The sequence below is a fragment of the Perca flavescens genome, chromosome 21 (genome assembly GCF_004354835.1).
Source record: "Perca flavescens isolate YP-PL-M2 chromosome 21, PFLA_1.0, whole genome shotgun sequence".
In the NCBI taxonomy this organism is placed as follows: domain Eukaryota; kingdom Metazoa; phylum Chordata; class Actinopteri; order Perciformes; family Percidae; genus Perca; species Perca flavescens.
The window spans coordinates 16,618,758-16,646,741 of NC_041351.1; the positions used below are offsets into that span (position 1 = coordinate 16,618,758).

A 27,984-nucleotide genomic window follows, 5' to 3' on the forward strand; every position below is an offset into this window, starting at 1 on the left:
GGCTTGGCCAGTTTTGACCTGAATGGAAGTACTGAATGAGAAGCCAGCATTAAAATTCAGGATGCAGTCACTTGCGGCCACTAATGTCTCTCTTTAAATGGTCACATCCTTTCTCCTTGGGCCCCCTATGTAACGGTCTTATCCTTTGGCAGGCTTTTAGTCAATGAAAACATTCACTTGTAATTCTACTGTACAAAAGATAAAATTTAATTTCTCATAAGCAAATATAACTTGGTTTTGAAGATGCACAGACTTGTTTTTTTATACAGTAGAGTTAGATCAGAGTCACTTTCTATATCCTATTATGGTCAAAGTATGTCTGACATTGACCTTTGTGTTTGTTTTTCTCTCTTACAGGAAGGGCTCTGGCCAGCCTGAAGTGAAGGGTCACTGAGCTCAGTCACTCTCCTTCCATTAACTCACAATTATACACACATAGGGGGAAAGTCACACACAGACACATCTGCACGACGACACATACACCTTCACATACTATATACACACACACACACACACACACACACAGACTCTTGGGTACACACACAAAGACTCATCTGTGCATAAACTCAGACACACACACGCAGGCCCTCTGAGCAGGATGAGGGAACCCTGGAGGTGCCTGCTGGGCCTGTGCCTCCTGGCATGCTCAGCCTCCACCCACAGTGCCGCCAATCCCTTCGCAGGGCAGCAGACCCCTCCAGACCCTTGCTATGACGACACAGGCGCAGCCCGCCGCTGTATCCCCGAGTTTATTAACGCTGCCTTCGGCAAGGAGGTGACGGTGTCCAGCGTCTGTGGCCGGCCTCCGTCCCGTTCCTGCAGCGTGGTGGAGCGGGGCGATGATCGGCCTTCTGTGCGCTCGTGCCAGATCTGTGATGCAGCCGACCCTCGCCGTGCCCACCCTGCTTCCTACCTCACTGACCTCAACTCAGCCCACAACCTCACCTGCTGGCAGTCAGAGAATCTGAACACTTCACCGCACAACGTGACTCTCACCCTTTCACTAGGTAAAAAGTTTGAGATCACCTATGTCAGCCTGCAGTTCTGTTCCCCCCGCCCCGAGTCCCTGGCCATATACAAGAGCATGGACTACGGCAAGACCTGGATGCCCTACCAGTTCTACTCCTCACAGTGCCGGCGTATGTACAATCGGCCCAACAAAGCAACCATTACCAAGCAGAACGAACAGGAGGCGCTATGCACAGATGGCCACACTGACCTCTACCCGCTGTCTGGAGGACTCATTGCTTTCAGCACTCTGGATGGACGGCCCTCCGGCAAAGACTTTGACAACAGCCCTGTCCTTCAGGACTGGGTGACTGTCACCGACATCCGCGTGGTCTTCAGCCGGCCCCAGCTACCCCGAGAGCTGGGACTGGGGGCTGGAAGCAACAGCGGAGGGAGGGACGACGACCCCATGGCGGTGACATCGACGCTGCCAACTTATTTCTATGCAGTGGGAGACTTTCAGGTGGGCGGGAGGTGTAAATGCAACGGACATGGCTCACGCTGTCTAAAAGACAAGGAAGGCAAACTGGTGTGTGACTGCAAGCACAACACAGAGGGACCTGAATGTGACCGCTGCAAGCCCTTTCACTATGACCGACCGTGGCAGAGGGCCAATGCCCGCGAGGCCAATGAGTGTCTGCGTAAGTCTTTCCTTCTATCTGTCATTCTTTATGTGCTTTTCACATGTTTCAGCTAGTCTGCTGTGGAACAAACAATACAGGCCATTTCTGAGAACTTACATTTAATAGATTTTCTGTGAGGATACCTAACACGATGGCTTTATAACTTTGATGTGTTTTATCATGAAGCTTAGAAGATGAATACAGTTTATTCTTCTGGATCAAAACCCAGTCCTCCTTTTACATAAATTAAAACCCACTCTCTCTTCAGCTGTACAATTCTTAGTTCAAGAAGTGTATGAAAGTATGTGTATGGGCATTCTTTTAAATACAGGTTGTTTATTTCTTTGTTGGATAGAGTCATGACCTTCTCGCCACCCACTGTGAGGAAATGACCGCAATTTAAAATCAGGCCAACAAATTGAATTTATAAACATACACACAGGGATAGAGAGAGGGAGGCAGAAAAGGAGAGATTTAACTATGCTGACCTGTATTTGACTGTCACAGTGGTAATTAAGAGTGTTGCCAGAACATACCGGATGGGTTTGTGTTTGTACAGGTGAGGAGTTCTGGTAGCCCATAGTGGTCGAGCTTGCAACTTTGGCAACGTCTTTCAAAACACGAGGCCCATCCGTTTCCTTGCATTTCCCGTCAGGTCTTTCTATTTACCCATTCCTGTACAGAGAAACAGGCATACTCTTAACAAAAATCATGTTTTCTGGACTTGTCTATGAAAAAAACCTCTTTTTCACAAGCAAGTCTAAACAGTGGATGACAACAGCTCAACTCATTGGCACACCGCTACAGCTAAGTCATCCAAGAATGTTATTTGGCAGTGTTTGCCTTTACCTCAAGACATGCTCTGTAAAAGTCATTCAGATGTGCTCTGAAAGCTTGCCAAGTAAAATTATAGCAATTTCTGTGGCAATTTTTGTTAATGTAAATGGATTACCTTTGTATTGGATTAGGCTTTTATGTGATATTTAGCGCATGTATTAATTTCATGGCTGTACAAAGGTTTTAGACACATGCCATGTTATCCATGTGTTTTCAACAGGAATGCGTTCTCTAATATGTGGATGTTTCTTTGGTGGTAACTTTTTACAGCATTTCTCTGTTAGTATAAATAGACATAGGTGGAACCTAATCCAAGTCAATTTTGCTTGTCATAAAAATTTGTTAGCGTAGGAAAATAAAACCATATTAGCAACCGCTGTCCCCATTTTAACCTTTCCCTATAATGAAATAAAATTACAGCCAGGGAGAAAAAAACAGGAGCAGAACATTGAAAAACAGTGTATATTTTTCTAGCATGTTATAATTGCCCAGTGAGCTGGCCTGAGATCATATTTAGCATTGAACAGTGCCAGATCTGTTTAAAGGGGACAGAGAGTGACAGAGCCAGAGGAGCGAAGCCATTTTAGCATTAGATGGGCCAACGGAGCCCGCGTTCCCTAACTCTGTACTCTGAAAATCTCCCGTGCCAACTCTACCTTACTTTGGCTTGTCATCTATCCTTGACACCCTCACTTACTCAGCTCTCAGATACAAGCGCACACTCAAACACACCTAGCCTCTTCCACAGTACAATAATATCCTGTAAATCCCTCAGGGTTTTCTCGCTTATACTTTCGCACACACCCTCTTTTAAATGTCCCGTTTCCGAAATGTTACACCCGCTTCCCGTAGAGTTCTTCTCAACGGGATTGATATGTCACTTCCATCCACAATTTCTGGACTAAACAGCCCGGCTGCACTGGCCAACTCTGATGACCTAATCCCAGTGTTGATACAGGGCAGTTAAAGCCTATTGCAAGTTGCACGCGATACCTGATCACACATCCGGACACGCCAAAACGTCAGTCCCAGACGTCCCCAATTTCGCGTCCAAAAGCCTCTTTACAGCCTATACCGGTAGAACTGGTTCCAACATATCCTCAAAGTAGCAAGAGAGCCTTTTAAAAAGCCTCTCCAGTGCGTATTAAAACCCATTCTTAAAATGCATCTGCCCCTTGTTGATTTCTCCACTTGCTTTTCTTTCTGACGTGATGCAGAAAAGGCAGCGGGCTGCAGTGGGAGCCACTGTGGCAGCGAGGTGTTAGTATTTAGCCTGGGCGAGTGTGTAAGAGTAGCAAGTTACAGAGCCAAGAGAGTCCCTTAGGTGTCACCAGAGCCTTCATGAGGCCCAGTGGGTGTTTGGGTTGGAGGTAGGGTCTAAGTGGGCTGGGCTGAGGTCATGATCTTTTGCTGGGTGGTGACAAGGTTAAGCTCAGAGTGGGCAGATGTAGAGCCGAATCAATAGTTTTTTCACACCCTAGCTCTAACTCTCAGTCAGTCAACTCTCAGTCGTTGAGAAATGATGTGCCTGGTAGCAGATTTCGTCACTTTAAACACTATTGTTAAGATGGTTTTAAAGATGTTGCAAGGTTTAGCTCTCACTCGTAGCAGTCTTAACTTTATCTTTACTCGGCACGACTAGAACATTGTCTCTAACAGGCTGGTTTGATTGTTCGCCAGTCTTACTAAATGTTTGACATGCACCGCACCAAGATTACTGTCTGCGCTCTTGGCAAGCTCACATACTGTCTCCAGACACAAGCCATGCACACACACACGCCCCATCTGCCGCCTCCCTCGCTATGAATCCTGCCTCGAGACATTTACAAATCCCTGCTCTAGTAGTCAGAGAGGGCAGCCTCGTAAAGAAGCGTGTCTGTTTGTATTGAGGGAGACATGATGGAAAAAGCTGTGATTTATCTGCCCGGAGTTTAAGCCACAGGATGGAATAAGGAAACAGATGCATAAGAGCTATTTGGTTACTGGTTGTGATGGAGTATTGGCTTTTCTGCTGGCATGGTCGATGCCGTTATGTAAATACTTTATGTTGACTTAAACATGCGAGACGGTGTATCATTCCATAATAGAGTCTGCCAAAGTCACTGTATAGGATGAAGAGGCCTCTTGTGGAGTCAACGACAATGTGACATCCTGAGTAGATGATAATTTATGGCGGTGTAGGAGCTCTCTACTCTTGGCCGCGTCTGCAGCCACCTTGTCCCCGTTTGGCTGCGGCACCAAGCGGTTCTATTCTCCAGCCCTTCCTTTTTCTCATTTTGGACTCAGCCTGCAGGAAGTCCAGAGTACTGCTCTGGGACGCTACGAGCCCAGGGCCAGACACCATCCATCCCTAATGGACCAGCCAAGCCAGGTCTGCTCCCAATGTTGCGCCAGGCACACTGGTATGCATTCATAGCGTTAAATACAGAGGTCATGTGAAGGCTGTTTGAATTGCCATTTGGGCTGATTTGCCAGAAATGCAGGTAGCAGAGCTGGGTGTTCCCGCTCTGTTGCAGCGTCTGGGTGTGGTGTTGAATATTTTTAATAGTAAGTTTTGACATATTGAGTCCAGTGGGGAATGAGTGATATGGTATTCTGTTTTTGCACAAGAAGAGGAGTTTCCTTTCAAATTAAATCAATCAACCAAATGAGTATTTACTGTACGCTCATTATACATCAGTCCATGTCATCCCCTAAAGGAAATTCCCACAAATTAGTTATTATCTCTGAAGAAAAGTTTTTCCTGCTACATAATAGATGGTATTGCTGTAGATCGTGTCTGCCACACTAATGAATGAGCGGTTTCATTAAAATGTGAATTTTACGGCAGAGGAAGGAGTAGCAGAAGTCTCAAGCTTCGTGACGAGCCCACGCTCAAACCTTTTGTGGTGCTTGTGGTTTTTGGTGGGCTCAGCCTCTTTATTTTTTTGGAAACTATTAGCTGGAATTAGCGGGGAATTTGACACATGGGTTTCTTAGGGAGAGCAGTGTGGATCCAGCAGAGGTGTGTGTGTGTGTGTGTGTGTGTGTGTGTGTGTGTGTGTGTGTGTGTGTGTGTGTGTTTCAGAGAAGAGGCCAGCCAGGAACAGGGCTCAGAATAAGCCCTCCGATATGTATAGAGCTGTGGAAACTTTGAAGACCACAGAAGCACAAACTCATTTTTATTTCCCTCACCGACAAGGGACAGATGGTTTTTTGATGCCGATTAGAATTTCAAAATAGGCCTCCATCCTTTCACACCATTTCCCCCTCCACATCTCCTAGCGAGGGCAAGCAGAGGTCAGGCCCATGTTCCAGTCACAGAGCAGATTCATCAAGACACTTTTTAGGCCAAGTGATCAATGACCTCATTCTTAAACACACAGCACATGAAACCATGGCACAGTTTGTGAGATTGCATGATTTGGATAACACAAACAACCCCACATTTCCATACTTTCTCAATCCTGCCATGGAGAGGAGCAGGACTTGTGTGCTTTTGTTCTTGCAACACAATGTTGTTTGCTCTAACCTTGCTTCAAATTTCCACATTGAACCATGAGAATCCAACACACAGCAGCCTAAAAAAGTCCTCCTTGGTCAGCTGAAATTTAGCTGTCTGTCCCTAGAGGGCAACATCAAATGCATTTCATTGAGATGCCGAATATAGACGGTTAAAGATGAAAAAAGCCAGAGCTGCCTTGATATTACTTCATGTATGTGCCATGTTCCTACTTTCGCTAATTGACTTAAAGGCCCCCTCCCCCCTCCGCCGCCTGTCGCTAGAGGCTAACAAGGAACCGACACTTCAATTACTTACAGCGCGACACACAAATGAGCAAGAGATGTTTTTGTGTGTGTTTGGGGGGGAAAGTGATTTTGAAAAAGAAACCTCCTGTGCTTTCAAATAATTACAGAGCCAAGGAATGTTGTTCTAAAATCAACAACCCTATGAAATGATGCCTCTGGGGTGGTTAGCGTGAGACGCAGGGGCAACGGCACAGCGAGGCCAACAAACATGAGGTGTGTGACTTTTGTTTCAGTTGTGTGTGTGTGTGTGTGTGTGTGTGTGTGAGAGAGAGAAGCAAGAGTATCTTATTTATCTGGCTGAGGCAACACGGTTTGGTCTGTTTGATTGGTTTGTACTGTAGCTTTGCTCTTTGCTTTTATTCCCTCTGTCACTATTGCAAATTTGGTCCTCGGCCAGCCCACAAGGGTTTGATGCTGTTCTGGTTCTATGAAGCCACCCATAAAGGCTCTCTGGCAAGATGGGAACATCGTGAAACAAATGTTAAGGACAGCAAAGTGTCAAATAACAACGTTAATGTCAGCCGGGTTAAAATGTTGGATCCTTCATGTGTGCGTGTGCGTGTGCGTGTGTGTGTGTGCGTGTGTGCGTGTGCACTCCTTGCATTTGTGCACGTGTGAGAGCCACATGTAATCTAGTAGTGCGATGTGGCGTGCATTTCATCCCTGTGCCAAAGCAAACTGGTGGAGCTGCAGTGTGTGCCCACCCTGCTCTCAGGCCCCCATCGCCTCTCCCCCACAGATGGTAGCAATCACCTCCTGAGGTGCCCGTCACCGCCGGCACTCTCTTCCTCTTTCTCCTTGTGTAACTGACTCTTCAAAGATTAACTCTGTGCCTGCATGTTTTCCTGTCTGCTACCTCTTCTTTTATTTCATATATATTTCTCTTTTTGCTGAAATCAGCCTTTTGTTTTTCTCTCGTTGAATTCTCTGTGTTTTGGTAACAGTTTGCCTCCTTTTGTTTTGTTGTTGCAGGCCTCTGTGCTCTTTTGCCTGAGAAAATATGTGTTTTTTGGCTGCCAGCCGGTGTTGCTGGTGGCAGCAAGATTTGGAGGCTGTTAAGAGAAAATACATGTCTGTTTTTTAATGAGTGTGCGATAGACGCACAGCTCCCTTTTTAAATGTGGTTTTGTCTGACTGTGGCTCACAGGGTCGCTGTCACTGTTTGAAATCATGTGTATGTACTGTATGTATACATTCATACATTAATACATATTATATAGATGTCGTCATTGTTACAGCACAATGGCTGGAGTAATATAACAGAGAAAACTAAGCAGTTTCTTTGTTTGAATACAAGTTTAACTTTGACTGATGAAACTGATCTACTGATGTGTGACAACTTAAACCAGCACTTCACCGGTTTTTACAGATGAAGATTAGTTTCCTTGTCAAGAAAGTACTCCTCAGGTAGTGAAAACAGTTGTACAATGCCCTCTAAGGCTCTGAAAAAAGACCATGATTATGTCATTAAAGGCATTTAACAGGCAAAGGACGGTCTAACAAAAAATGCTATTTAGTTGCGTTATGGGATTTGTAGGAGCCAATGTTTTTGAAGCACATTAGGTATTCAAAATCAGGATATCTCAGCTCCTGCGACATAAATTTGTTTTAACATAAATCTAAGGAAAATAATAAAAAAGGAACCACAACGAGCTGCCAGAACAGTGTCAGAGGTCCTTGTAATAGTTTCTCCAAGTCCCTGAAACTCTGTTAAAGGGATGAACACCATGCTTTTTAAAGATATTCCCTCATCTGCTGTTTTGATGATGGTGGTGGAGAGTGCTGTCTAATATGCCGGGTCGAATCTCCCATAGGTGTTCATTAAGATCTGTTTACTGTGGATGCCATAGCATATGATTCACATTGTTTTTCATGCTCACCAAACCATTCAGCTGGATGAAGACTAAAATAAAAAATAAATTAAAAAATCCCCTTAAAACTGAAAGTAATCTCATTTCAAATTGAAAACTACATGGTGGTCGTTGCTGTAGAGCCCAGCTTGTTATATTAATATCTTCTTCTTCAGCTTAACATTTGACCTTTTGATTTTACTGCTTAAATGTCCCATGGCATGAAAATTTTAACATTAATATGCGTTCCCCCAGCCTGCTTATTGTCCCCCAGTGGCTACCCTCCTCCTCAATAGCTACAGACACAGAAATGGCACATACTAAGGAAAGCTCATTGTGGGACTGGCTCTAGTGGCTGTAATTCTGCACCAAGGCTTAATTTCAGGAAAGAGACTTCAGATACAGTATTAGGGGATCACTAAGGCCTATATAAAAGCATCCAAAGAACACCATACTGTACAAGCCTGCGTCACCTGGTCAGACAAAAATATTAGGTTTTCTCTCAGCAATTCTATTGTCATCTCTGGCCGCAGTTGTGAATTTACACAGTAGGTTCCATCTGTCACTTTCTATTTGTAAACCAGCCCAGGCATCGCATGCATCGGACTTCATGATTGTGTTTGCCAAGAGTCATGGCAAAAGTACATCTGTTTTTACCTCGCTTTTACTGATTCGCCATTATAATTTGATTGCACAGTCGTCTACTTCTGCCTGTGCGCTCAGGACTGCAGGATGTTGCCTGTGGGAAAAAAAAAAGAGCAACCGAGACAGACAGAGAGTGAAGGCATAGACAGGACACAGATAACAATGTTTAGATGGGGGGAAGTGAAGTGGACCAGAAAGAGGGAACAGAGCTAAGGACTCAACTCTCCACTGACACCAGGCCCCCTAACATGGCAACCCTCCAGCCTAATCTCGTTAAAATCTTCCCCCGCCTGATGCCATCCAGAGAGAGAAAGGGGAGATGGAGGAAGGGATGGACAAGAGAAAGGGTTAGGGAAGGCAACAAGCAAAAGGAGGGAGAGGCAACCAGTGAGAGTATTTAAGATGGGGTCTTATGAAAGCAAGAGGAGAGAGGGAGGGAGGCTTACGGGAGGGATAGGAGAGGAATTAAGGGGACTCTCAGTTCAAAAAGGCTCCCAAGAGCTGGCTCTTAAGCCCACGGCGTGAGGCTAACCGCAGAAACCAGTAAAGGGAGGGGAGGGCTGAGACGTGGTGTCAAAGCTAGAAGTGAAAGATATGCCTGTGTGGAAGAAAAGGAAAGAGCAATTGGTTCTGAAGTGGTTTTGGTGCGAAGAGGTAGAAGCTCCTGCGTACATCATAGCACGGTCGACGTAATGCTTGTAGGACTGCAGGAGTTGTAGTTTCCTGTTAGTCCTCAGCTCGGAGTTCTTAAATCTTTGTCTCAGCTTGTTGTCCACAGCTCGTTAGAGCCTACACACCCAGCGGTGTTTACAGCTGTTCAAGTCTCACTTCTGACTTTTTTGCATCTTTTGTCACTTGATCCATGTCATTCTGTGAGCAGTTACTACTGCTTGAAACAGTGTCTCTAGTGTGTGTGTGTGTGTGTGTGTGTGTGTGTGTGTGTGTGTGTGCGCGCGTGTGTGTGTATATATGCGTGTGTGTGTGTGTGTGTGTGTGTCCACACTGTACACTGCCTTGGCTCTAATGAGGAGCTAATTAACCGGGTGTTCCCCCCGGTGCCCTGAGCAGGTGGCTGGAGCAGCCAGGCGGAACTCAGCCCAAACACACACACACACACACGATGGCAGGAGCCATTATAGCAGAGCCTGCTTGGCCAGGCGGAGAGGGCACCCAAGGGGGGCTGCAGCAGGTCTGGACCGCGGCCTGGGCCAAGAGGGGAGAGGTGGTGGTGGGAGAGCGGCCCTCCAATTTTCAAGGACCAATTTTAGCATTGGGATTTAGGTTTTGCACAGGCATCCAAAATCAATTGGCTGTGCTTACCGGCTTGGCTTTGGTGGAGCTGAAGGAAAAATGAGGTTTGATTTATCCCTGACATATGGAGGGGGACAGAGAGGTGGTGCACTCCACACAAACACACTTGCATTTTATTTGTTAAGCGCAGTCTTTACGGGCCAATTTGTCATAGCACACATGACAGACCCGTCTGTGAGCTTGTTCAGAGCACATTTACGTGTTGAGGCACCTGTTATAAAAGCTGAAATAGAACAGTGGTTTGTTCTTCTGTCAGTCTACCTTAACTGAAATGTTCCCTAATTTTACCTGGGCTTAAAGAAGTAAGCACCACCTAGATCACAAGCTGAGATCTATGCAAACTGTGAAGAGGAAGAACAGTTATTCCACAAAAAATATAATTTGGCACTCTTCATTTTGATGACAAAGTGGTGAAACTATTCTTTACTTAATATTTTCCTAGGGGTTTCTTGCTGCCCTGTCTCCATCCCCTCCTTTATTTTTGTTGCAGCATCCCTCTGTTTGCCAAGCCCGTAACTTGTGTTTGTTGTTTGATTTCCACGACAACATGAGGAACCACATTTATGCATCCTTGAATTGGACACTGACCCATAAAGGAGCCACGCTCACTGGAGGATCACAGTTTCTTTGCTGCAGAACTCCTCTATGCGCTGACATGTCTGTTTTTTCTCTTCCAATAGATAAGAATTAGTGAGTGTTTTTTGCAGAGCACTAGTGAGGCTTTGATGTGTTAATGAATTGAAAAATGGCCTTCAACAGTGTTCAGTTATCCCCGCTGAGCCTAATTTGGGTGGTGGTGATGGGGGGGGCGGTTGCTGCATTGGCAGGTTGGGGGAGGAAGGTGGCGTGTGTGTGTGTGTGTGTGTGTGTGTGTGTGTGTGTGTGTGTGTGTGCGCATGCACAAGCACTTCAAAACAAACCCATAAACATTCCAGGATCTTTGGGCAGCTGCAGCTCCGAGCTGAAGTTAACTGCACACAGCATGTACACCATAGAAAACACACACACACACACACACACACACACACACACACACACACACACACACACACACACACACACACACACACACACACACACACAGGTACACATACAAACACCTACTTGAGTGATTTTGGCTTATTTATTTTTCTCAGTCAATCACATCCTTCATGCTTTAGAAGTCAAAAACTAAACTCCTATTTCTGCCGGACACTAATTCCCTCATTCTCTGTCACAAAAAAAGGCTGGCTGTTGTTAAAGCCATCACTGCTACACATGCTAAATCATTTAAAGGTTAAATTCTGTAGCTTTCTTTACATTCTCTACACTTGAACATATTCTCTCCCTACTCCAGACTTTGTTGGCCGATCTTGTTGCACAGCAGCGAATCGAGAAGATTCCGTAAGAGGTACCGTCGTTACTTCAGCCGGGGAGAAAACGTGATCCATCGCTTTCATGTTCTGCTACAAGGTGTTAATGGACACAAGTGCTCACAGCTGTGTGTGTGTTTGAGACGCTTGATCATAATCACAGTACCACCCCCCACCTCACTCTTACCCCCCCAGCAGCCCCAGCCACTCACTGGAGCTGGTGTGTTCTTTGTCACAGTCCCTTCAGAAGAAGTCAGACAGGCTGTTCAGTTGTACACACACTAGATTTCTGTCGGTTAAAAAACAGACCAAATTACTTAAGGTAAAATGCTTTGTGCAATGTGCAGACTTCCCTCAGTATCCAACATATCTCCTTTGGACAATTCCCCAGGGTCAAAGGTCAATCCTCATTTTGGGCTTACCAGATCATGAGAGCACACCAAAACATCAATATGGATCCATACATGAAAACAGTATTTAATTAACTGTAGAATTCCATACAAATTAGGCCGTGTAATAACCAGATGGAATTGGGAAACAGTCTGGGAATGTGCTCTGCTCCCCCCGTTATTTTCCAGGGTCTACAACCAGGGAAAACTGGGCCTCTCTCCCAACCTGGTGCCAGGCTTCCCCTTTCAGTGTGGACGGACATTACAATGTCCTTCACTGCCTGCATGTTACTTGACATATGCATTCAAGTCATTCTCCTGCTGCGAGAGAGCCACGAGTGTCATTAGCTGTCATTTTTGATCAACTGCAGGGAGCTCTCTAACATTATACGGATCATTGAGCTCAGTGCATCAGTGACCTTGGCTGCAACAGCAGTGCATGTGTCATCTAATGATGATGAGGAAAGAAAAATTACAAGTAAACTTATGTGTTACCTTTTCTGACTAATGAAAGTACCTATATTTCTATAACTGCCTACTCATCAGTCACTGTATTGCACACAAAGCCACACACACATACAAGCCCCTCAGCCAGTCTGTCTTTACTTATTCCCCATTGTTTTATATTGTTATGGCATTTTTCTTAAGCACACTCCCACCAGAATAATTAATATCACCTTCTGTTGTGATGCCCTAATAATCCTGTTTTGGCCATAACTGTTGACATTTTTGGTCAAACAGCTCTGCTGTTGTTTACCCCTTTTCTAATTCATCTGCGGATAACTTTGAACCGGAGCTTAGCTCTGCAGCATTTGTCTTTGAAGCCACGGCCAAGTCTTCAGGTCCCAGGTCTGACTCTTATTTAACCAGCAGAGGGTCTGGATCAAACTCTGTTACACAAACACGAAGGGCAGGTTTCTCATTAGGCTTCTCAAATGCAAACCCCACATGTAGAGAGTGAACAGAGGATATTATGAATAATGTCAGAGCTGCTAAATGCAGTCTATGGCGGAATCGATGGAAAGACCGGTGAGGCGAAGAGACTTAAAGACATCTGGGAGGGAATGGGAAGAGATATAACCTTGCTTCACATGTCCCATATATTGCGGCTCGCCTCATTTAGAAGACAGCTAGCTCGAGTCCATTCCTTTATCTGAATTGCTCTCGCTTTTAATAGATCGTAGAAGTCCTTACTCATCAGTGATTCGTGAAATGAATGTCTCTCTTTCCAGTGATTAATAGCTAATGGGCTGAGAGAAGCCAAATTCATTAATTATGAAATGGAGAAAATGAGCTCTGCAAATATCACTTTTGATTGATGAGTTCTGGAATAGCAGCCAAGCACACAGCCGGGCGCAGTGTAGATTATTAACTACTCACTATGTACGGCCTCTTTGGAAAATCTCTGCCAGCTCTCTTGTGATATATACATGGTAGTAAGCATACATTTGCAATGCAGTCCATGCAAACATTTCATCTAAGCTTACATTCAGATATATAAGGATAAATACTGTGCAGATACTTTTACATTCACTGACAACTTTCCTTTTCCTCTCCGCAGCGTGCAACTGCAACCTCCACGCCCGCCGCTGTCGATTCAACATGGAGTTGTATAAGCTGTCGGGGAGGAAGAGCGGAGGAGTCTGCATGAACTGCCGCCACAACACCGCAGGCCGCCACTGCCACTACTGCAAGGAGGGCTTTTACAGAGACATGGCCAGACCCATCACTCACCGACGAGCCTGCAAAGGTAAAAGGATTTTCTGTGGTGCTAATTGCTTGTACTGTTTTTTTACACTTCACTTGTCAGTCAAGCAGCAACTCTGATCTATTTTTCCTTCCATTTTCTGTTGATAATGTTTGATAGTCTCATTTCCATTTAAACACAGTGGTGCTCATGCAGCACCAAATACCCAGTTCTTCTTCTGCTGCCAGAAACATGAAATACAATAATTTTTCTGGTAAAGAACAACAACTAATGGAAAAGTTTTCATGAACAAGGATCACTTGTGTGTTATATCACTCAGTAATAGAGAAGCAAAAACATTTATTTATATGAATATGTCACGGAGTATTACTTTAAGCTCAGTTTAACTTTTCATTTGGCAATATGCTGTGCCAAGTGTTAACAAAATGTTCAAACCAGAGCTGATTGAGACGTTCTAACCCTGCTTATACTTGTGTAAAAAGTTATGATTGGAAACACACACACACACAATTGTAACTTTTAATACAAAATATCAGCATGTCATGCATGAGTTGCCATGCCATAGCAGAGAGAAACGGATTGATACTATGTCCCATGCTTTTCAGGCTGTCCCACCAAATGTTTCCCCATACCAGACACACCACATAATATAATCACTTGACCAAGGCATTTCTCATGGAAAAAATATATTTTACCCCTTTATTATTTCACATTTGCAGTGAATATTTCTCAGCCTGATATTATGCTGAAAACATTTCTCTTCTCTTGCTGGACTTGTTGCAAAAATAACACAAGTTTCCTGTACTTGTTGCTCAGGGAAATATTCAAATCAATAGCAGAGAGAAAGTGTTTTTTATCCTGTTGATCCCGATGAAGGTAAATAATCACTTCCAGATAATAAAAAACAGCATTAGCGAGAGCTGCCAATGCTCATAGTCGTGAAGATCCTTCGGTAGAAATTTCATGGCAGAAGTCTCCCACTGGCTTCCGCTCAGTTTTCCTTCTGCAGCCGACCCAAGCTGTAACCAAACACCAAGAGGTTAGAAATGGCACAATATCAGGCCACTCTTGCCCGTGTTAGTTGAGCTGAGAGGTCGAACCATTCATCATATAATGGCAAAAACTCCACAGTGACTTAGCCACATACCTTAAAACTGAAGTCATTTGACCTGTTGCTGCACCAAAGCACTGACAGAAAGAGATCTGCCTCAGTCCTGACAGGAGATCAGTCCTGAGATGTGTGTCTCTGTGTGAGAATTGTCCCCTCATCTTCCATTTCCTGCATTACCTGAGTGTGTGATTCTTTCACACACACGCAAGCCCTTCCTAACACTGCAATTTGTTCTTATCAAAGCCTTATGATCAGGTGGTAAACAGTTTATCTCCCTCCCTCACAAAGGCCCCAGATGTGACGGAAATGAAAGTTAACATCTGAAAAAAGCCTCTGCTGAGCGTCTGGCTCCATGATTGATCAGAGCAATTCCACAGCCTTCTAGGAGCCGTCATTTTCTTTTGCCTCAGCCCTTGCTCACAATTTTTTTTTTTTTATCTCCATCTTCTCCATCTCCCATGGTTGTTTATAACCACCAACTCCTCTTCCTCCCCAATTTCTCTCACCACGTCTCACGGCTTCCCTGATTTTATTTTTCAGCTCTGCGTTTTTTGCTCTCCATGTGTCGGGATCAAGATAGAGGTCAGAGGTGCGGTATGGCTGAATGGGGGTCACGTCTGAAATGGAGTTACAACAATAAAATACAGGTGTTTTCTAAAGGCGAGACCGGAGTGGGGAGGGCTGGGGGCCGTGCAGGCTCTGAGAGGACAAACAGGCCATGTCTGTTTCTAATGAGCTCTGTAGATGGGTGTCTATACACAATCTGTGGAGTGTATGAAGAGGAGCAAACACCTCTCCCCTGCCTCCATCACCACCACCACCACTTACCTCCCACGTACACAAAACTGCAGAGCTCCAGTTCAAATGCCCAGGCACCAGCCTCTCCACGAGCCCTTTAAAGTGTCACAAGCATTAAAACAGTCAGCAAAATGAAAGAAACATGGCAATCACCACATGGCCTGGCTGCACTATATGAGCTCTTCAAAATCAAGGTTTTTCTTATGTGAATCCAAGCCGTACAGCTGGTATCCGTTGACCACAAGGAACGTTGATAAAAGGCATCAAAAATGAGGCCATGGTCCATGTGAAGCCACACCGGCCAACATAAACCACATTGGCCGTATGTCTCAAATATCTTTCTGAAGCAGGGCATGAGGATCTTTGCTGTGGACTGAAAAAGCATTACGCAACCTAATTCTAAGGGTAATTTTAGGTTTGTATTAAAGTATTTGGCCTATAGCAGCATAAACATATGATCCTTGAGGTTGAATAACACCAATTCTCTAACATTAAAGCTATATTGTGAAGTTTCTGCCACCCCCATGAGGAATTCTAAGTAATGACAACAAAACTGTCAGCACATCCACATGATCACATGATACAAGCTTTCCGTGACTGCGCTCCGCAACAACATTTTAATCCCAGATGTCGCTGAGAGGGTGTCCTTCAACATTATTACAGTGTTATTACCCTAAATGCAAAAATAATGCTAATATCTTTTAAGAAATTAATTGTGCATGATTTAAAAGTTTGTGCATAATGTATCCCTTTTATTTATTTTCACAAGTAACTGAAATACAAAACCTCTTTCCAACCAAAGGCATTAATAAAACCACCCTTTCCAAATGTGGGTACTGCCAATAACTGCAGACAAAGAGCAGTCCTTGCAAGTACTTTATCCCATATGCATGCACACATGCACAACACGAATCAGTTAAACTGAGCTTGTCAAAGGACTACAAATCCCAACGCGGTACGTCTGCAGTCGCAAATGGCTTGAAAAGTCATCAACCTCTGAGGACGTTTTTACTGCTTCTTAACTGGCCCGAGCCCCTACACATAAAACTTCAGAAAAGCAGTTCAAGGAGAAGAGCTGGGGGTGGAGATTGCCCCCCCGCCCCCACCCATCCTGCCTCTTACAGCCCGTTCAGATCTGGCAGTTGCTGGTTGTTTACTGAACATTGCGGACTCTGACAGTAAACTCTGATGTCTTAACAGCCTCTGATTGTTTAGATGGGGAAGCGAGAGCGTCTAACATTACTGAAATCTTATTCTTACTGACCGGATCGACTTGATAGCTTGTGCTGTTCAGTGATCAGCCGGGAAACAACGGGCACATGTCTCAGCAGGCATGACAGACCAACTCCAGACTTGTATCAAACTGATCAAATAACGGGGGGGACAAATCATTTCAAAGGAAAGGAGGGCCCAAACTCCATGTATGACAGATTCTCAAATACACTGTAGTACCTGGTAACAGTGGCAGGAGCTCTGGCTCTGACTGATGAGGCTGGGTATGGAAGTGAGGATATAGGGGGACTGCGTATCTCAAATGGTGGGGATTTTACACGGACGCTGAAGCATCAGATTTACGTCTCTGTGCACAGCTTCAAACAGAGTGCAGCCACTTTGACACCTGTGGACCGGTTGGCCTTGCCGGAAAAAAGGCAAACGTGTTTCTGAAGATCTGAGCCGCAGTTAATCCCTCCCCACCAAGCCGCCACACACACACACACACACACACACACACACACAAAATCACTCTTGGGTCAGTTTCACCCATTTAAACCCTCCCTTTGCCCCAGTCAACAGGTGGTAGGGTCCTCAGGCTCTCCTCTGTTGTTGCAGCTAAAAAATGTCCGGTGCAAATAAACACATTCACGGTTCCGTCAAGTGGTGGGAAGAAACCGTGGCATGTTAGCAGCTGCCTTCCTCTGGCAAGCCCTGTAACAAACTGTTGGGTTACAGGGTTTTTCCCCAAAGTGTAATGTTGGCCTTTCTTGTCTTTTTCGTGATAAGCTTGGACAATTACAGCTATCGAATTACAGCCGAGACACTCTCTTTAGGCATTTTCCACTAGCCTGCGCCTGTTTTCCAAAGAATTACATTGAAAATAAGGGGAAAAAGCAGAATGTTCACCTTGCATTTCATTGTTTGTTGTATTTTTGGCAGCATATCAGTAAAAAAGATACAAAAGGATACTGCTCTGTATTCTGACTTGTTTTGTTCAGAAACCAATCTGTCACACCCCCGAAGACTGCTCAAGAAGATATAAAAGTCTTCCATTTGTTTTGAAATGTCACCGATGTGTTTGTATGGCTCGATTGCCGTGAAATGTTAAGTATGCGTTTATTACTGAAAGAACAAATGTCTGTTTATTTAGTGGAGCCTGAGTAGCCGTAGTTTGGTTAGATTCACTGTTGTTTATGCTGTTGAGCACACCAGAGGCTCTGTTTGGACTACACTGACACGCTCTCACTCTCTCTCTGTTTCTCTCCAAACCTCCACTTTACTTCTCACTCGCCGATATGTTGCTTCTCCCTCTCTCTGTCATCGTCTCTGACACCTTGTAAAGCTCTTTCAGAAGGCTTCGGACCAACAACGTCAGCTCTTGTATTTAACAGCTCTTTAAACCAAAAAAAAAAAGAAAGCCTCACGTTGTTTAAGGGGGCTTGAATAAATTGCCTAGAACCAGCAAAAGTCATAAAGGCCTTGCCAAAGCGTGGCGACCGACGCATTGCTTGTTGCTGTTGGCGTTTGCCGGGCATCGACTAAACTTTCGGGAAGTGATGAAACAGCGGAGCGTGTCACCAGGCAGGCACCGGACTGCACACAGCAGTGAGGAGAGCGGAAACAAGCAGAGAGGAGAGAGGAGGGCATAGTGTGCCTTTCTGGGTCTCCTGACGGTCATGCTCTAAATCAGAGATCAGAACAGGGGGCCCGTTACCCCTAGGGGGGTCCTCAGAGTCACTGCAAGGGGGGTGGGGGGGTGCCAAATAGTTGTTTTAATACTTTTTTGAAATGTCTTTTCCCCCAAACTTAAAATGTCTGAATATTCATTAACATGAATCAAACATATTATAAGCAAAGATAAATATGTTAAGACTAGCTTAGTATTGTAGGGCACCATAAAAAGTATGTATAAAGGCTTTAGGCCACCCTACACATAGGGTAGGCCCAGTTTATTATGCAGCTCAATTTTATACAATATATGTAGTAGGGGGTCCCTTGGCGTCTTTCTTTCAGGTTAGGGGTCCTTGGCCTAAAAGCGTTAAAGACCCCTGCTCTAAATGCATCACCCGATCCCACTACTATTGTCTTCTACTATCACACATGAGTTCTTTCTCTATTTCTCTCGTTCACACTAACCGATACACATGCACAGTGTGTCTCCTTCTGGAAGTTCAGGGAACACGCACAGGAACAGGAACAGAAACAGAAAGGAATCCAAATCTATAAAAAAATATGAGGAATAAGCACGGTCTCTTCTGAGTGTCATTTTGTTTAACGAATCAACATGTAATATATTTTGTCTCTCCCTTCTTTCTTTTATCACAACCCTCCCTCATCCCTTCACACCTGTCTCTGTCCCCGACCCCCACCCCCCAGCCTGTGACTGCCACCCTGTGGGCGCAGCAGGCAAGACGTGCAACCAGACCACAGGCCAGTGCCCCTGCAAGGACGGCGTCACCGGCATCACCTGCAACCGCTGCGCCAAGGGCTACCAGCAGAGTCGCTCACCCGTGGCCCCCTGCATCAGTGAGTGACTCACATGCACACACAACTACTAGTCACTGCATATGACACTGTCATCTTGGCAGTGAGTCACTGCGTAAAACTGCAAAACACCGACAAGCTCCATTGTGAAGAACATAATAAAACAAAAGGCATAATACATACAATTACAATAGACTAGTGACCTACGCCAAAAGCAGCACATACTCAAACCGGTAAGATTACAGAGCATAATTGAAAGCACACTTCCTTCCCTGTTGCCTAAAGTCATTCTGGCCTTCTGACAGGCACACCCAACACGATCTCTGCACTGCATATATACAGTGCATGTGTTCTGTGGGTTTGCACGGCCACTGAAAATGCAATGATAATTTCATAGAGGACAGCTCAAACGTGTGCAAACAAGGGCCCAGATGTAAAGTCAGGCTAGCTGGTAGTGTGAGAACTCAAGACTTGGTTATTGTTGTTCCACTTGCTGTCAGCGATGTATAGTGGGTGTGTATGTGTACTCTGTACTCTGTTGCTGTAGTTTGCATGTCGACTACATCAGGTTTTTAATTTCCTGTGACAAAATGTGTATGCGTGCGTGTGGGTTATGAATTTCGCTAGTGGCCCGACACATGCAGGCGTGTGTAATAGAGGGAAACTTTCCACCAACACTGTAAGCCAGGCGGTGCGGGCACACACTCACAAAGACAACCTCAACCAAAAAGCAAACCGTTTCGCACAGTGCCGTACCGAGCTCCGCCACACTGTGCCACATGGTGCCGTGTTGTTTCTCTCACATGCGGCTCCGGAGCAGATGGCGGATGGGCGAGAAGGAGAAAACAACTGTGGTCATGGATGGCAGACCCCACTCATTTGAGCGCCACTGAACCATCCAAGTGAGAACAAGAAGAATTGTGTATGTGCGTTTAAGTAACGGGCGCACATTTGGATCCATTACGAATAGCATTAATGACAACTGTGTGTGTCAATATGGCTTTGTGGTGGGCATCTTACCTCCTATTGAGGCTCCCGGACCCCAAGACAGAAGACAAGCCCATTAAGCAGCCAATTAGTATGATGGCAGCAACCCTCATCTGAATGATCCTTTTATCATCTGTCTGTCTTCACATGATGTGGCCATGAGGGCACACAGACTCAAATTGGCTTCTAGCAGCTGCGCCTGCCGTCACAAAGCTCCGTGCCCGTATTTGTTTTTGTTGGCGGGGTGTCCATAATTTCAACGAGACAACTGCTGCTTTTCCCTCAAAACAGCTTTCCAACCCCCCCCACACACTCCCACTCGCTTGGTTCAAACCCTCAACCTCCAAATCCAATCAAAAGCAGATCCTCTGGGTGGGTGCTAAGCCGGCGTTCCAGTAACTCTGTTTACGGTAAAAGCAGTGGGCCCGTCGTTAGCATTAGCATTTGTATTGGGAAGTTGCATACGATTAGAAGAGAAGTCCTGGAGGAATTCCACGAGGCACTTTTTAGTGTAGCCAGCGGGCACAGCAAGGGAGGGCTGCATCTGTCTCAAGACGATCCAACCAAAATTGCCCCCTTGCCATCTGTCCATCTGTCTATACATGCTTGCATGGAGATTACATAGCAGTGTTAACCCAGCATCTGTTAGGGGAGGACGAGACTAATCTAGAGCAGCCACCTTTCCATTTCAATCAGTTTGCCTCAAAGAACTTTTCTCTCAGATGTATCAAGTGTGCCGACTTTGAATGGACTGACTTCTCTAAACTGGATTACTGGGTGAATTTGTGGTGCGTCTACTGAGTGTGGCTCAAAGCTTAAATCTGGTCCTCTGACCTCCATTATTTCTTCCACTGTCTCAGGATCTTTCAATGTATTCTTTAAAAATGACAGTGGAACCACCACATTAGTCCGTGGAATGCATGGTTTATTTAAGCCTGTCTTCCCTCTCACCACCAATAAGTATCTCTTTCAGTCTGTCAGTTTTTATCTAGCATGTCTGTCTTCAATGCCCCATGGGTTTTCATGTGTATAGTTGACATATGTCACAATCCAAACCCACTGTACGACTACCCTGGTATTCTCTCTTATTATCTATGGTGAGCAAATATACTTCTCCTCAATGCCAAGCTTACCCTGTTTATTTTGTAGTAAGTTTGTTTATATACAGTATCCACAAAACCTCCCTATACCAACTATTTGGAATAAGTTTTAATGATTTCAGACATACTGTACTTTATTATATTGACCACACATGCACAGTTAGCCAGAATTAAGCCAAATCACTTAGACCATACTTGAAAGGCATGGATTTACATTTAAGCAGGGAAATAACTTTGTATTTCTTGTGTGTTTCAGAAATCCCAGTGGTCAACCCCACAGCTGTGGTGAGCAGCACAGAGGAACCAGCAGGTTAGTATTCACTCTCTGCACCTCGCCCATAAGCACCACTGCTTTATGAGAGGAACAAAAACATATTTTTTAATATTTCTGGACTTGAGTTTTAAGGTGTGGAATAAATATTAATGAAGGGTGGGGCCCCTCTTTTGAAGTTCGGCAAAGAGAACGAGTGCACTGGGACCTGCAGAATTGTTCCATTGTCTTAAAAAACCTGTGTCCTTGGCACGGTTTCCTCCAACCGCTAACCTCAAGTTAGTGGAGCCTCGCTGTGCTCGAAATATAGCTGCAGCTTAAAGCCAAGGCCGGCAGATAGGCAGCAGAGGTGATTAGTTAAAGTTTATCTGGGAGATATAGTGAAAGGGAGAGTTTTGAGGTGTGAAAAGAGGGTTGGCAAGTGGCTGGGGGGAAATTTGTTCAGTCTCTCCCTCTGACTGTCCAATTTATGCTCCGGTCAATTACACCCTGCCCTTATTTTTCATTCTGTGGCTGTTTGATTTGAATAGTGGTGTTGATTTGGAAATGTTGATTCATTAGTGGGTTTATAACATATATCATCACTCAGACTGCACCATTCAAATCACATCATTTTAGTGTTTTTCTATCCTTTCATTTAGTCAGAAAGCTCACTTTTGACTTATGGACTTCTTACATTTCAAATAGAGTTTAAGGTTTGAGTTATAGGGTTAAAGATGTGATTATGACTTCATTTCACAGGAAAATATTGAAACTGAAGGCCAAACTTGGTCACACAGCCGATGAACATTGCATACAGTAACTAATCGAATGGTATAGAATGAATACATTGGCTTAGATTAAAGGAATAGTTTGACATTTTGGGAAATAAGCTTATTTGCTTTCTTAACATTAAATGAGAAGATATACTGTATATAAGTATATCACTGTCATGTTTGTGCGATATATTGTAAATTGGCTAAACTAAATTAGCTTAGGTTAGCTTAGCACAAAGACTGGAAACAGAAATAATGCAAGAATGTATCCATCACATGAACCCCCGTAAAACCACAAATTGTTGTTTTACAGATTAAACAAAGGAGATATAACAGATTTGGTTACCTTTGACAGAACCAGCCTAGCTGCTAAGCTAAGATAACCGGGCGCTGGCTCCAGCTGCATATATACCGCACAGACATAAAAGCAATATTTATCATCTCTTTCAAATCTCAAAAGATCTGTCTAAGTATTACTTTAAAGGTATGTTTATGTATACGTATATCAATAATAATACATTTCTCACGTTTGCAGCTTCTTTTCATTCTCATTCTGTTTCCTCTCATTACTCGGGCCTTTGAGCCTTTCTGGAAAAACAAACAAAAAAATGCACAGTCCTGCCCTTTCTTGTGTTTACAACTTCCCTGGGAAAATGTTACGGGGTTTCAGAACACAAAAGTTGTTGATCGCCAATTCACCTCAGGCTCTTCCAAACACACCAGAGCATTTCCCCCATCCTTCTCCTTCCTAAACTAAAGAACGAGCTTCACCATCAGAAACCCAAGGCCCCTAAAACGTTTTTTGTGTAAGGGGCGGTGGGTGCAATTTGTCCTTGTCATGGCACAGTGAGAGGGGCTAAAGGGAACGAGGGCATCAAAGCCCCCGGAGCCAATTGTGAGTGTTTTCAGTGGGCCGATCTTCTGGGTCAGTGGGCGATTCAACGAGAGCTTTTCCAGGTGAACAGCCAGCAGTAAACGACTCTTCATTCATGGGAAAACACACACTGTCTCCCAGCCAGCATTTCACCACTGATACCTTTAGGCCAGCCACTGTATACCGCACACAATGGCAGAGATCTAATGAAATCCATGCGCATCTGATACAAATGCATGCCTGTCACAGTTGCATGCACACTTACTTGATAATGATCTGCACATGAAACCACACGCTCACTTTTAATGAAAAAGACCTTAAGCAAGCTATGATATTTAAAGCTATAGTGTGTAGTTTCTGTCTCCCACATGAGGAGTGGAAAGCTAATGACAACAATTCTATCGGTGAATCCACATGACACAAGCCTTCCGTGATTGCGCTTTACCCCGACCCCTCCTCCACACAGTTGCTACGTAGTCGAGGGCACGGAGGATTAAAAAAAACATGATGAACTCTTCAGAAGAGGTAATTATCTTTTTTGCTTGCGTTTCTGAGCGCGAAAGTCACCGGACGACACCAATTTCTAAACACAGCCATGCTGAGAAATACAGAGAGTGTTTTGAAGAGCTGATAATCTTAACTATCAACTCATTTGGCAATGGCTTGAATGTAATAGACGTTCATTATTACAAAAAAGTTCCGCACTGAAGCTTTAACATTTATTTATTTAAAGTATGTGAGTAATGTACAACACACAAATCCATCCACACATACACCTCTGCACCCGTCCACATCTACACCTCCACTCATCTTTTTTTTTATTTTTATTTTTTTTAAGTCGCCCTGTCTCGAGGTTATTGGAAGCTGCCATCTGCTCTCTCTTTCCCCCTTTCTTTCCTTGTCACTCCTCTCTCTGGCTAATAAAATCTCTAGCGCTCTGATATACAGCCAAGCCTCCTGGACATTTTTATGGGCTCCTTGGTTCCCCTGTTTCGTTCTCCTCCTGCACTCCTTCCATTGCTCCATCCGTCCTTCTGCAAAAAAAAATGAACGATGCAACACCCCAACTCTCATGCAACCCCAGAAAGCATAATTTCTCTCTCTCACGACGCTATTTGTTTCTACTTTGGACATTGACGTCCAGCAATTTTATTTGGTTTGCTTTGGGAAGCAATATGACTGAATGGTTTTCCTTTTTGAAGGTAATGAGAGGCCTGACCGCAGATACCAGTCCAGTTACCAGCATGTGGTTTTTCAGTTTCATGCCCTGACATTCCAAGCGAGGAGCATGGTCAGCTTTTCGTGTCCCCTCAATGAATCTGACTAGAACCATGTTGGAGTATATGCCCTTCTTGGCATTCTCCGTCATTTTCATATATTTTTTCCTTAACTTTGTGTCCTCCTCATAGTTTTGTAATTGAAATAAGTGGATCCAAAATTCTACGGTTCATAAAATCCAGTGGCATCCAGTCAAGTACAGTAGAGCCTTGCTAATGATTAACTGTCTCGTTCGTTCTTGTCCAGCTCCAGTAGCAGTCGTTGCCATGAGCACAGTTTAAAAACACAGTGTAATGCTATATTTTTTTTTTTTTTTATCAATGATTCGTGTTATTGATTTCTAACATGAGCACTTTCATCTGTTTTTTGAAAGTTGATTTAATTTGGCGTGTCTTCTTTGTTCTCCATTCCCTCTGCTCTCAGCTCATGGAAAATGCATTTCGTCATCACAGAGAAGCAAAGCTTTTAATGTTGAGATGACAAAAATAAATATTTCAAGGTCGCAAGAAACAATCCATGGGACATAATTACATGCACATGCTCTATCTGACTTACAGTAACTTATCTCCAACATTTCCGGTCCATAGGAAGTCTTGTACACAGTCATTATTCAACATCAATTTACAAATAAATTCAACTATTCTTGTAGTTTGTTTTTCAGGTTGAAGAACTTTGGGCCAAAGAGTTAAAAGATATATGAGGTTGCGGCCAGAGCGGTCCTAGACTGAGAAATTCAGCGCAGAACTGTTCCCACTGCAGTTTCTAAAAAAAGAAGAAGAAGCTCAGATACATTGAAACTAAACCAAACCATGGCTGGTTTTAGAGTCCGATAAGTAGAGATCTGAGATTGGTCACTCAACCAAGAGGTCCATTTTAACTGTCACAATTGTAATTATAACGCCTCATCACTGGCAGCTCCGCCTATGAATGGTCAGTGGAGGTCATCTGTCCAATGTGTGGTCTCAGTCGTCACGCTGGCAGCCAAGGCCTATCCAACCATGACTGCTTCCACCACGCTCTGTCTTTCCTCAAGACCCCCGAAAACATGTCAAACTGAACACTTTTACTCCTCTGGTATGTTTCAACTTGCGTCCCAGCCCTGGCTGTTGCAGCAGATGTGTGATTTGTCAGAAGTTGTGAAGAAATTATGCAACCTGCTCCAGTTTTTCTAGGAGCCTTCTGTCCTGTCAGTGAATAGATATTGTTTTGAGGGAAAGTGTGAATATGAGCATACTCACCTCAAGGTTATAAAACATACAAGTACAAATATAATCCAAAACATATATACCTTATACATATTCATGTGCTAAAGATCCCATATTTTTAAAAAGTGAGATTTCCATGTCTTTTTATTTTATTATAAAACAGGTCGAGGTGCTATATAAATACCGTGGAAGTATCAAAATGCTGAATCCACAGAGAAATACACACAGCCCGTATTCAGAAACTATCTTTTAAACGAGTTGTCAGGATTTCCATACGGTTGTGATGTCACAACTATACTATATATTAGAGATGGTCCGATACCGATACCAGAATCGGTATCGGCTCCGATACTGCCTAAAACGCTGGTATCGGTATCGGGAAGTACTGGAGTTTATGCACCGATCCGATACCACGTAATCAAGCCCTAAAGAAAATCTACGTTCAAGTAGTTTATTTATGTTCTTTTTCCGTTATAACTGACTGAAACTGGAGAATAAAAGAAAGTTCTACGGCATTCATTGTTTGAGTTTGTTCATGTTTTACAAAGAGTTTAACCTGAGCCAGACCAACAACAAAGATGGAAATAATATCACTTCCATATAGGGATAGTAGTATACAGTTGTTAAAATATAACAAAATATATGACCCACTGGTATCGGATCAGTACTCGGTATTGGCCGATACGCAAGTTCAGGTATCGGAATCGGTATCGGGAAGCAAAAAATGGTATCGGACCATCTCTACTATATATAGGTAGAAAGTGTTGCTACAGTGCTGTTAGTCATTCCCCGGCTGCAATGATGGACGTCGAGAGTGCAGATGCAAACACTGACCAATCAGAGCAGACTGGGCTTTAACGGGAGGGGGCGCAAAATACCTGAATCCAGCCACAGAGGATAGATTGGGGTGCAATCTAATGAGTTTATTTAGGAATATCTGTAGTAAACAACCAAGTTGTTTGTACTCACGAATAAATTGTGTGAGAGACCAACATAGTCACACTACCAGGCAGGATACTAAGGGTTATCTAGTTAAACAAAAACCCAGAACAGATGCACTATGCAGATATGTAATGTATAGAGCCAATTATAAAAAAAAAAATTTATGTGTTAAATAAAAAGCAAATAAACAACACTTGACTTCTATTTGTCTTGAACATGATTTTACTGAGACTTTTATTTGTGTTATATGTCTTATTTTATACGTTATGTTTTGTTGTGTGTGGACCCCCGGAAGAGTAGCTGCTACCTTAGTGGCAGCTAATGGGGATCCAAATAAAGAATAAAAGTATATTAAGACAGACAGTATGAGAAAAATAATTAATTAAATTAATGAATTAAAGCATGTGAACAGGTTTTAGTAAAAAACCCAAATTAAAGTATAAACCTGAAAATGAGCATAATATGGGACCTTTAAAATATAACAAACTTGGCCAGAAACAAGCACATAGTGATTTATTTGGATGCTGTTGGGTGTGTTTATTGGTGGTTTCACAGCACATAACAGTTTACAGTGTTTTGTCACACTAACTTTGCATTACAGATGTGCTGGTGCTGCAACAAAAGCACCATATAATGCACTATGAAACAGTGTCCTAAAATGCAACCTTATGACAACGATTCAAAGTGTGTAAGTGTCCCATTATGTGTGTAATGTGAGTGTCAGTTAGTATTGTTAAGTTTCAGCCTGCTTTACACGAGTTGTCCTAATTGTTTTCAGATTGCGAGTCCTATTGTAAACCAGTGAAGGGCAACCTGAAGATCAACATGAAGAAATATTGCAAAAAGGATTATGGTAAGAGAGTAGAATTACTTATAAACCGTAATTAATAAACGTGCTGTGTCAGGAGTATTGACCTGAGCGTATTTTTTTTTATCTATGTGTCCTCAGCGGTGCAAGTGAACGTGCTTGACATGGAGACGGTGGGGGACTGGGCCAAGTTCTCAGTTAATTTGGTGTCTGTGTACAAGAGCCGCGGCGAGCCCCTGAAGCGAGGCGACAACATCCTGTGGGTACACATGAAGGACCTGGCCTGCAAATGTCCCAAGATCCAGATGAGCAAACGATTCTTGGTGATGGGGGGCAGCGACGGCGGGACGGGCACTGGGACGGGTCCAGGGGTCGGGCCCGGGGGCGGAGCCACCAGTCCTGGGGCAGAGCGCGTGGGCTTAATGGCTGATAAGAACAGCCTGGTGATCCAGTGGAGGGACGTTTGGACGAGACGCCTAAGGAAGTTCCAGCGCAAAGAGAAGAAGGGGAAGTGTAGCAAAGCATGATGGGAAAACAGCGTTCATCCTTCCCTCTCCCTCCATTCATGAACCCTTACCCAGTGATCTCCCTCTCCCCCCCCCCCCCATCACGGGAACACTGCACATTAGAAAGACTGCATGTAC

At 44.1% G+C, this 27,984-nt stretch overlaps 1 protein-coding gene across 1 annotated transcript; it reads left to right on the plus strand.

The window, feature by feature from the left end:
* Positions 1–510: 510 nt before the first annotated feature.
* ntn2 (netrin 2) lies at positions 511–27,940 on the plus strand. The gene is made up of 6 exons (XM_028567542.1): positions 511–1,649; positions 13,366–13,554; positions 19,013–19,162; positions 21,464–21,517; positions 27,311–27,385; positions 27,482–27,940. Exons 1-6 carry the CDS (start codon positions 599–601, stop codon positions 27,865–27,867), a joined length of 1,905 nt encoding a protein of 634 aa, XP_028423343.1. The 5' UTR covers positions 511–598; the 3' UTR covers positions 27,868–27,940.
* Positions 27,941–27,984: the final 44 nt, after the last annotated feature.

Excerpts from the sequence above, each read along its gene's own strand:
- ntn2 (XM_028567542.1), top strand. The coding sequence starts at position 599 with ATGAGGGAACCCTGGAGGTGCCTGCTGGGCCTGTGCCTCCTGGCATGC. Across the intron at positions 1,650-13,365 it reads CGAGGCCAATGAGTGTCTGC|CGTGCAACTGCAACCTCCAC; the intron begins GTAAGTCTTTCC and ends TCCTCTCCGCAG. Across the intron at positions 27,386-27,481 it reads ATATTGCAAAAAGGATTATG|CGGTGCAAGTGAACGTGCTT; the intron begins GTAAGAGAGTAG and ends ATGTGTCCTCAG.